This window comes from Hylobates moloch, unplaced genomic scaffold, assembly GCF_009828535.3.
Source record: "Hylobates moloch isolate HMO894 unplaced genomic scaffold, HMol_V3 SCAFFOLD_5, whole genome shotgun sequence".
Lineage (NCBI taxonomy): Eukaryota > Metazoa > Chordata > Mammalia > Primates > Hylobatidae > Hylobates > Hylobates moloch.
Window position 1 is genome coordinate 103,731,754 of NW_026652280.1, and position 10,610 is coordinate 103,742,363.

Below are 10,610 nucleotides of genomic sequence, written 5' to 3' on the forward strand. Positions count from 1 at the left end.
AGTAGCTGGGACTACAGGTGCCCACCACCACACCCGGCTAATTTTTTGTCTTTTTAGCAGAGACGGGGTTTCACCGTGGTCTCGATCTCCTGACCTCGTGATCCGCCCGCCTCGGCCTCCCAAAGTGCTGGGATTACAAGCGTGAGCCACCGTGCCCGGCCATATTATATTATTATTTCAATTTCCTAGTTGAACTGAGATTTCTCCTCTTCTCTTTGCTCCTCACCCCTTTAGGCATGGCCAGACTCGTGACCGAGTGCATGACCGGAACGTGAAGAATATGTACCCTCCTCCTTCCTTCCCCACTAGCAAAGCTGCCACTGTGAAATCTGCGGGGGCCACCCCAGCTGAGCCTGAAGAGCTACCAACTCCCTTAGCCCCAGCACTCCCATCACCAGCCTCAACTGCAACCCCACCACCAACCCCCACTCACCCACAGCCTTTAGCCCTTCCACCGCTGGCTACAGAGGGAGCCGAATGTCTGAATGTTGATGATCAGGATGAAGGGAGCCCAGTCACCCAGGAACCTGAGCCAGCATCAGGTGGTGGTGGTAGTGGCGGGGTTGGCAAAAAGGAGCAGCTATCTGTGAAGAAGCTTCGAGTAGTACTGTTTGCTCTATGCTGCAATACAGAACAGGCAGCTGAACACTTCCGAAATCCCCAGCGACGTATTCGCCGTTGGCTTCGACGTTTCCAGGCCTCCCAGGGGGAGAATCTAGAGGGCAAATATCTGAGCTTTGAGGCAGAAGAGAAACTGGCTGAGTGGGTGCTAACCCAGCGTGAACAACAGCTACCTGTAAATGAGGAGACCTTGTTCCAGAAGGCCACCAAAATAGGACGTTCTTTGGAAGGGGGCTTTAAGATCTCCTATGAGTGGGCTGTGCGTTTCATGTTGCGGCACCACCTGACTCCCCATGCCCGGCGAGCTGTGGCCCACACCCTACCTAAGGATGTAGCAGAGAATGCAGGACTCTTCATTGAATTTGTACAACGGCAGATTCACAACCAGGACTTACCCTTATCTATGATTGTGGCTATTGATGAGATCTCTTTGTTCCTGGATACAGAGGTGCTGAGCAGTGATGATCGAAAGGAGAATGCCCTGCAGACAGTGGGCACAGGGGAACCTTGGTGTGATGTAGTCCTGGCCATTCTGGCAGATGGCACTGTCCTTCCCACCCTGGTTTTCTACAGAGGGCAGATGGATCAGCCTGCTAACATGCCAGACTCCATATTGCTAGAGGCAAAGGAGAGTGGCTACAGTGATGACGAGATCATGGAGCTGTGGTCAACTCGAGTGTGGCAGAAGCACACAGCTTGCCAGCACAGCAAAGGCATGCTTGTGATGGACTGTCATCGCACTCACTTGTCAGAAGAGGTACTGGCTATGCTTAGTGCTTCTAGCACTTTGCCTGCAGTGGTCCCAGCAGGCTGTAGCTCCAAAATTCAGCCATTAGATGTATGCATCAAAAGAACTGTCAAGAACTTCCTGCATAAAAAATGGAAGGAACAGGCTCGGGAAATGGCAGATACTGCATGTGATTCTGATGTCCTGCTTCAGCTGGTGCTTGTCTGGCTGGGTGAAGTGCTAGGTGTCATTGGGGACTGTCCAGAGCTAGTTCAGCGCTCCTTCCTGGTGGCTAGTGTTCTGCCTGGCCCCGATGGCAACATTAACTCACCTACAAGAAATGCTGACATGCAGGAGGAGCTAATTGCCTCCCTAGAGGAGCAGCTGAAGCTGAGTGGGGAACATTCTGAGTCTTCCACTCCACGACCCAGATCATCTCCTGAAGAGACAATTGAGCCTGAAAGCCTTCACCAGCTCTTTGAGGGTGAAAGTGAGACCGAGTCTTTCTATGGCTTTGAAGAAGCTGACCTAGATCTGATGGAGATTTGAGTGTTGCGGTCATGAGGGGGTGTGGAGTGGGGGTGGGAACATGTGAGGGAGGGTAAAGGGGCTTAGGGAAAAGGGGGCATACCAAGTGGGGTATTTGGTTTATATTTTTTAATTTTTACACCACCACTCCCCCCTGAAGTTGACTTATATACTTCCCTGTGGATTTGTGGATTAATTAGGAAAACCAATAGTAATCACGTCTGAGCCAAGGAGCTGGCCCATTGGTCATTCACTTCTGCTAAAAACAGGTTTTTGTGACTTTTTTTTTTTTTTAATTTAAATCACTGTGTTTGGTATTTTTCTGACAAAATTAAGAAAAAGAAAAAAAATTATTTGTGGGCAGATGTTAAATTTTTTTGTTTCCCCTTTTACCTCAATTGTATCATAGTACTTCTGGGTTTTTTTGTTTGTTTTATTGTGTGGCCAATGTCTTTGGGCATGATGCTATCTAATCATTGTCAATGTGAGAACATTTCTGAAGATGAGAAAGACAAATTATGTAGCTCACAAACTGGTTTATTATATATATGGATAAAAAACTTTTTTCATTGTGGTCTTAACACTTTTATATAAAAATGAAAATGGAAAAAAAGTCCCACTGAACTCTCTCTTCCTTCTCCTTTTCTTTCCTTCCCTCTCCAGAGATGTTGGTTTCTACAGCAACCCTAGATATAAAATTGTGGCTTTAAAAATGCATGAAACCACCTTTAATTATCCAGAATGAATAGACTTGTCTTTTCCTCACCACCTTCCCTCCAAAACATGACATAAACAATATTTTTTGCACTTGTGATCCTTGGCCCCTTTCCCCATTCTCACACCATCCATCCCTCTGGACAAAGGATCATACAGGTGTTACTAGCAAGCAAGAGGTACTGAGGCGATCAAATAGTTTTAGGGTGGAAGCCATTCCCGGTTTGAGTCTTAATCCTGTAAGCCCCCAGGGGCAGTCCCTGCTTTATTGAACTTCATCCTGTTAGATGGAGAGCATGCCTGTTTAAGGGATTACTGGTCCCACAGCCAGGAGCTAATTGTTCAAGAAGTGTTGAACTTTAAAGACAAGACCACTTGTTGAAATCCAGCGTGCTCTGTGACTTTCCCCTATTTCTCTTAATACTTAGGGAAGAATCTGACAGGAAGCAGCAGCTCACAGGGGTGTGCACAAAGAAAATGACATGAATCTTTATTTTTCACTGCCAGCTTCAAGGAAAGAAAATTTTTTCTACAGTTTGCATGAGGGATTTTTTTAATTGTATGTATTCATGGTTGTAAACCAAAACGTACTGTACCGTACAGAGAAAAGGAGCAAAAAACCAAGTCTTCTGTTTATCCTGAGGTTTTCAACAATGTTCCCCTCCTGTGAGCCAAGGAAGCAACCTGCACAAGCTTGTAAATGACTCGTCTTTAAAATGTACATAAGTGGAACATTTAATAAAATGAGGGGAAATGGATTTATAAACTTGTTTTTTTTTCTAGGTGACCCTGTTTAATAGGCTTTCACAGACTGGGGAATGCTCAAGATGTGATGGGCCTGGTGGTACAGGTGTGACATTTGTTACCACCCATTTCTCCCACCCCACCCTGCTTTTTTGTTTGTTTTTTCATCCCCCAGCACACTATAATATAGTGAACTGGAAAAGTCCCTTCCAGAAACAGCTTGGCCAGCTTTGTGAACTCTTGACATCAGAAAACAACTAAGGATCCATCTGGGCTTCTCTTCCCCAGCTTTTTGCCTGATGCCATTTTATTGACAGACTATGGACTTTGAAGTCAGCCTTTGCCTTTGAGAAAGTTCAAGAACTATGGTTGGTCACGTCTATCTACAACAACCTAATCCTACTCTTTGGTAGTCTCTGCAGCAGCCACAGCCTTAGCAGAGCTGGGGTTCCTGTCTTCTGCACACGATTGACTTTCTTGATGGGTAATTTTTTTTTAAGATCATAATACCAACAGTGGATCAGCTGGGTTTTGGCCAGGAAGTTGTCTTTGTGGACTCTGCCTGCATGGCTTAGTAGTAGAAGGAAATTTTTTTTTTTGTTTTGTTTTTTATAATTCAGTTTAATCAATAAACATGTATTTATTGACTATTTTCTGTGTTGAGACTGAATGTGTGGAGGTTTCAGATTGAAAGCTCATTGTTGCGCTTTACAAGCTTGTTACGGACAATGCAAATGGAGGGATGGTTTTTTTTTTCCTTCAGTTCTCTCACTGAATTTCTATACTTTGAATTTGTTGCCTATATTTTCTTTCTCAGTAAGTTTGGAGAGGATATGTGTCAGAATCGCCTACAGTGTTCATTTTAAAAATTCAAGCTGGGCATGATGGCTCATGCCAGTAATCCCAGAACTTGGGAGGCTGAGGCAGGAGTTGCTTGAGCCTAGAAATTCAAGGCTGCAGTAAGCTATGATCATGCCACTGCACTCCAGCCTGACAACAGAATGAGACTTTTGTCTCTAAAATAATGCAGGTTTAGAACCATTCCAGGGATGGCTAACGCCCCAGCTGACTTGAGGGCAACCTGATGCAGAACAGCTCTACTAGATTAAAGTGGTATTTTAATGAAAATCACAGCCAACATTAAGAAACCTGTATTCTTTGATAATCCAGTGCAGTGTTGGAAGATTTGGGAGGAGAATTTGAACACAAAAGCCAGTTAGCACACAAAAATTAAGTCTGGCTTCTACAGGAAGCTGTGCTTCTAATACAGCTCCAAATGACGCTAGTGTGTCTTTCTGTATTGTGCAGAGAATTCTGTATGTGCTGCAAGACCCTAAGGGTTCTCTGACCAGGGAGGGAGATGGCACATAGCAGTACTCAGCAGTTTTGCATTTGGTGTGACCCAGTCAGACAAAAACCACTCAGCAAGAATTTTGAAGAATTTATTTACTTTACAAAGGAGTCTATCTATCTCTGAACCAGCCAAGTTCAAAGTTAAAAGTAGGGCAACTTCAGTTCTGGATAATGCATCTGTATTTCATTCAAAGCCACTAAAAAAGGAAGACAGAATAATAAAAGTGTGAAGCATAAAGGGATCAATTTCTAAAAATAGCTGTACTGTCCAACCAAAACTCTCCACCCAGAGAATTTTCCTGGGTGAGCCTCCCAGAAAAGCCCAGCTTAGTGTAAGCCAAAGACCTCTCAAATCTGTCACCAATTTTTTCCCTATTACTCACCTGATCATGTGGGCAATATCCCAGTTGGTCTCTGCAGACAATGGTCCCTCTATTTCAACACCTTTTTCGGTTACAGTGGCGATTTGAAACTGGAAGAAATTAGAGCATTCAATAATGCCCACCCCTTAAAGAAGTCCTTAAATGAAAGGTCAGGTGGAGGTCTTCCCCAATGTGAAAATAGGAGTCACACAAGGCAATCTGTTCTTCAAAGCATAGAGACCCAGGGATTGCAAGGATCCAGAGCCCGCCAGTTAGGTTCCCAGCACGTCCCTCACCCGGTTGTAAGAACGGGCATCTCGGTAGTACAGCACTCGCATGCAGCGTTCTACTAGGTCGCGGGCCTCGGTCTGGCTCAGCACTGGCTGCTTCTCCAGAACTTCTCGCAGCAGAGGCTAGGGAGAATGGGGGGAAACCATGGGAGATATTGGGCTGAATAACAGGCTAGTTGTCTCAAATCTATGGAATAAAAAGCATTAAAGAGTGAAAAGATGACATTCTACCTCTTGCCTCACCAGAATGAACTCTGCTTACAAAATAAGCTAAGAGCCACTTCAAGAAGTTCTAGGGTGTCCTCTCTGCATGTCTACTGACTCCCAGACATGCCATCTTGTCACTGGAATCAGTGTCAACACCTACAGCCCCCAGACTACAAAGAAAACCATCTGCCCAGTAATAGCGATCCCAGCCCATCCCTCATATCAGAATTTCAGGAGAAAAGCAGACAACCACTAATCCATTTCCTTTTGTCTTCCCTTTCCCCCACCTCTAGACTTACTACTTACCTGAGCCAAGTATGCACCATAACCAGTGGCCAGCGAAGGGGCTTCATAGGCTACACCAAGCATGTCCACATAACCGAGGAAGCTAACAGGACACAATGGGTCAAAACTCATTTCACCTTAGGTTCATCTTAGCTGAAGGGGACCATGGGGTCTGAGTTAAAGCGGGATTCACTTGGGGAGAAGAGACAAGAGATACTACACAGGTACTAGGTTGGGTGGTAAAGGAAATAAGTTATTTGTATTCATATGAACCTCTCTCCATCAGCATAGCCTCCGATGACCATGGTGTTCCACAAAGGGTTCATCTTCGAGCGCCGGCTGTACATGGCCCTGGTCAGCCATGAATGAATAGCTCTAGGACTATAGCTGTGTCCATCTCCCAGAAGCTCCTCATCAATCCTTAAAAGGAATTGGTTGTGAGAAAAGGGAGAGAATTAAGTCGGGGTCTCCACCCATCCCCAAAAGAAGTTACCACACCTTCCCCCATTTTACACCTCCTAATGCCAAAAACTTTATTGCAAACACAGATCGCCCACCTCCAACAACTCTCCCAGTCCCCCGCTGCAACAAGTCCCCCCATCCCATCGAAGGAAATAAAAAACAGGGGACTCCCTTCTCTACTTGGGAACCACTCTCCTGTTCTCTGGATGACTTACACCATCTGGCCGAGAACTTGCTTCAAATACTGGAAATCTGCGTAGTCCCCAGAGGCACCCAGCATGGTACTGTTGTTGACTCGCATAATACGAGAGATGTTGCGGAAACGAGCTAAGGAGCCGTAGGATCCCAGCATGTCTGCAGCAATCACCACTCCGCCCTCGAACTTAACGCCGAGGACTGAGGTCCCGGTCACCATGGGGTTCCTAAAGAGTGAGAACGGTGGGAGCTGAGAGGAGGGATGGCCTGCGCCCTCTTTCCGCGCACTGAGCTCCGCTTCTGATTTTCCATAATTCCTTCCAATTATTCTGCATTCTCCAGGACTCCGCGCCCCGAGCTCCCCTGCCGTTCGCGCGCCCCCGGGGTCCCCGCCTCACCTTCCCGGGCTCTCAAAACCGGCCAGCAGCACCAGGCCCCACGGTCCCTCCCGCTACGCAAGCGAAAACGCCGAGAACTTACTGGGTCCGCGTGATTGGACCTCTGTAAAGTGCAGACGCCGGATCCATGAAGGAATCGGGAGTGGACGGAATGCGGTAAAACTGTCCTGGGGCTGGACCCCCCGCCCAAAGTCCGGACCGCGACCCCCAAAATGCTTCCATCTTAGTCACGGTAGCAGAAAAAATGAAAGCGCTTGCGCCAACGGAAGCGGAAGTGATCCTTCAGTGTCACTTCTTTCTTTTTCCTATAGGCGACTTCCAGCAGCCATGTTGATGAGGTCGTAGCTGAAAGTGCAGTAATCCTAGGTGGCGACCGAGACTGGGAGTTGAAATTGCCCAACATCGCTTCGCATCGCATCTTCGTGGAGTTTGGACCAGATCACAGCGTTCTAACACACGATTCAAGGAGGAGGGAGGCATGAAGGTGGGGTGGGGAGGTGGCCACTTAAAGACGCTCATCCTGAGTGAGACGTCACAATTTTTTTTTTTTTTTTTTCTGGGGACGGAGTCTCGCTCTGTCCCCCACGCTGGAGTGCAGTGGCGCGATCTCTGCTCACTGCAACCTCCGCCTCCCAGATTCAAGCGATTCTCAGATTCAAGTGATTCTCGTGCCTTAGCCTCCCGAGTAGCTGGGATTACAGGCGCCCGCCACCACGCCTGGCTAATTTTTTTGTATTTTTGCTAGAGACGGGGTTTCACCATGTTGGCCAGGCTGGTCTCGAACTCCGGATCTCAGGTGATCCGCCTGCCTCGGACTCCCAAAGTGCTGGGATTACAGGAGTAAGCCGCCTCGCCGAGAAGTCACAATTCTCATGTTCCTTTTGGATCATTATCAAAAAGCCCACATGAAAATATCAATGAACACAGGATCTCTTACATCTGTACTCCTCAGAGCAGCCCCATGCGGCAGGCATTATTCGACCCATTTTGTAAATAGGAAACCGAAGCTTGCGGTGTAGTGATTTACCCAGTCACACAGCCGATAACGGTAGAACTGAATCTTGAAGCTAGAATAAAAAAAGGAATCAGGGCCGGGTGCAGTGGCTCATGCCTGTAATCCCAGAACTTTGGGAGGCCAAGACGGGAGGATCACTTGAACCCAGGAATTCAAGACCAGCCTCGGCAACATGGTGAGACCTCACCTCTACAAAACAAAACAAAACAAAAAATTAGACAGGCCTGTAATTCCAGCTGCTTGGGAGGGTGAGGTGGGAGAATCGCCTGAACCCGAGGGAGGTTGCAGTGAGCCGAGGTGGCACCACTGCACTCCAGCCTGGGCAACAGAGCGAGACCCTGTCACAAAAAAAAAAAAAAAAAAAGAAATACACTTGTGTATACTCTTGTGTATACCCTGTGGGGCGTGATAGCTCAGGTGGATCAAGCACTCTCTGTGGGACCTTAGACAAGTCTGAAAGTTTCCTTATTGTCAAGGGCCCTTGCCCACCTCTAAAGAAGCAGAAAAATTCCACTGGAAGTGTAGGGGTGAAACTAAACTCCAGGGGTTTCCTTCTCGATGTAACTCCATAGCAGGGGCTGGAAACAGTGTCTTGAATCAAACTGGTGAATTTTGTCAAAGATAAACAAAGCCGGATACTAAAGTGGAAAGGACAGATTTCAATCAGTAATAACTACTACAATAAAGAAAAAGAGTTCAGCATGAACTGAACTCAACTGCAATTTGTATGCAAGTAATGGGTATTTTATAGGGAAAATGAGGTAGGGGATGGTGAGACAGAGGGTCAGTAGAGTCAGGGAAGTGAACATTTACAGAATTAGTCCAGCGATCCTCCAGCTGCAACCTCTCGAGTAGCTGGGGACTACAGGTGCCACACCCAGCTAATTTTTGTTTTTGTTATTTTTCTTTTTTTCTTATTTTGAGAGGGAATCTCACTCTGTTGCCCAGGCTAGAGTGCAGTGGCACGATCTCAACTCAAAGCAACCTCCGCCTCCCTGGTTCAAGTGATTCTCTAGCCTCAGCCTCCTCAGTAGCTGGGATTACAGGGGTGCACAACCATGCCCAGCTAATTTGTTGTTGTTGTTGTTGTATTTTTAGTAGAGACGGGGTTTCATCACATTGGCCAGGTTGGTCTCGAACTCCTGACCTCAGGTAATCCTCTCACCCCAGCCTCCCAAAGTGATGGGATTACAGGCGTGAGACACCACGACTGGCCTAATTTTTGTATTTTTTTGTAGAGACCAGGGGAGATCTCACCATGTTGCCCAGGCTAGTTTCAAACTCCTGAGCTCAAGAAATCTGCCCACCTCAGGCCGGGCGCAGTGGCTCACGCCTGTAATCCCACGACTTTGGGAGACTTAGACGGGCGGATCACCTGAGGTCAGGAGCTCGAGACCAGCATGGCCAACGTGATGAAACCCCATCTCTACAAAAAATACAAAAATTAGCCGGGTGTGGTAGCACACGCCTGTAGTCCCAGCTACTTGGGAGGCTAAGGCAGGAGATTTGTTTGAACCCGGGAGACAGAGGTTGCAGTGAGCCAAGATTTCACCACTGCACTCTAGCTGGAGTGACAGAACTAACAAAACACTGTCTCAAAAAAAGGAAAGAAAAGAAAGGAAAGAAAGAAAGAAAGGAAAGGAAGAAGGAAGGAAGGAAACAAAGAAGTAAAGAAAGGAAAGAGAGAGAGAAAGAAAAGGAAGGAAGGAAAGAGAGATAGGGAGGGAAAGGAAAGGAAGGAAAGAGAGAGAAAGAAAAGGAAGGAAGGAAAGAGAGGGAGGGGAAGGAAAGGAAAGGAAGGAAAGGAGGAAAGAGAGAGAAAGAAAGCTGCCCACCCAAGTGCTGGGATTACAGGCGTGAGCCACTGCCCCTGGCCTATTCTCAGGTATTGGCTGGAACAAAGTAAATTATTTTGGCAGCCTTGAGTTTTCTCAGGCAGACACTTCAAGGCAGGAGAGGGTCACCTCAGGGATGTGACCCTGAGCTTTTAGAAACTATGTTACCGGTGGGGTAATATAGCTATATATTTTATCTATATATAAAATAATTTTTTAAATGAGAGGATCCAGAGCCATCCAGCCTGAGAGTAGGATGTCAGAGAAAGCAAATTGCTAACTAATGATGATGCAATATTCAAAAGAAGGTGAGAACAAGACATAAGACATCTCGGCTCACTGCAACCTCCACCTCCCGGGTTCAAGCAATTCTCCTGCCTCAGCCTCCTGAATAGCTGGGATTATAGGCACCCACCACCATGCCTGGCTAATTTTTGTATTTTTGGTAGAGATGGAGTTTCACCATGTTGGCCAAGCTGGTCTCGAACTCCTGACTTCAGGTGATCTGCCCGCCTTGGCCTCCCAAAGTGCTGGGATTACGGGCGTGAGCCAATGTGCCCCGCCTGCTACTCCATTTTTTTTTTTTATTTTTTTTATTAATTTTTTTTTGCACACAAAAACAATAAACATTTTCTAAAAATACATACAAAAAGATGCATATCAAACATATTAGGAAGGTTGCACATGGGAAGTCGGGGAATAGAAATGGGGGGTGGGAATTAAAATAAATGAGAGAGGGACTTTATATGGATCAGTGATAATAACTCAATCCTCTATTTGACAAAGAAGAAGGAGAAGGAAGAGGAAGAAAAAGAAAGTGGGATAAAGGATCAGAAAGGGAGGAAAATAGAAAAAATTAGAGTATGACTCCAGG

General features: G+C 46.4%; 2 protein-coding genes across 8 annotated transcripts in view; one reads left to right on the top strand and one right to left on the bottom strand.

The window, feature by feature from the left end:
• The window catches only part of POGZ (pogo transposable element derived with ZNF domain), a 58,383-nt gene extending 54,397 nt beyond the window's left edge, over nt 1-3,986 (top strand). For all 7 annotated transcript variants that reach the window (XM_032154640.1, XM_032154642.2, XM_032154646.2 and 4 more), the window contains one exon: nt 235-3,986. In XM_032154640.1, the coding sequence (XP_032010531.1) occupies nt 235-1,897 (1,663 nt within the window). In that variant the 3' untranslated portion in view covers nt 1,898-3,986. The remainder of the gene's footprint in view (nt 1-234) is intronic.
• Nucleotides 3,987-4,762: 776 nt separating this feature from the next.
• On the bottom strand, nt 4,763-7,137 carry PSMB4 (proteasome 20S subunit beta 4). The gene is made up of 7 exons (XM_032154647.2): nt 6,969-7,137; nt 6,509-6,715; nt 6,105-6,251; nt 5,853-5,934; nt 5,346-5,462; nt 5,071-5,159; nt 4,763-4,884 (listed from the first exon to the last, which is right to left on the bottom strand). The coding sequence occupies exons 1-7, from the start codon at nt 7,106-7,108 to the stop codon at nt 4,872-4,874; spliced, it is 795 nt and encodes a 264-aa protein (XP_032010538.1). The 5' UTR covers nt 7,109-7,137; the 3' UTR covers nt 4,763-4,871.
• Nucleotides 7,138-10,610: the final 3,473 nt, after the last annotated feature.

What these genes read in the sequence shown, in the direction of transcription:
- PSMB4 (XM_032154647.2), bottom strand. Translation starts at nt 7,108, where the DNA reads ATGGAAGCATTTTGGGGGTCGCGGTCCGGACTTTGGGCGGGGGGTCCA. An exon ending in CAAGTTCTCGGCCAGATGGT is followed by an intron (nt 6,252 to 6,508) that starts GTAAGTCATCCA and finishes ATTCCTTTTAAG; the next exon opens with GATTGATGAGGAGCTTCTGG. An exon ending in ATGCCCGTTCTTACAACCGG is followed by an intron (nt 5,160 to 5,345) that starts GTGAGGGACGTG and finishes AATTTCTTCCAG; the next exon opens with TTTCAAATCGCCACTGTAAC.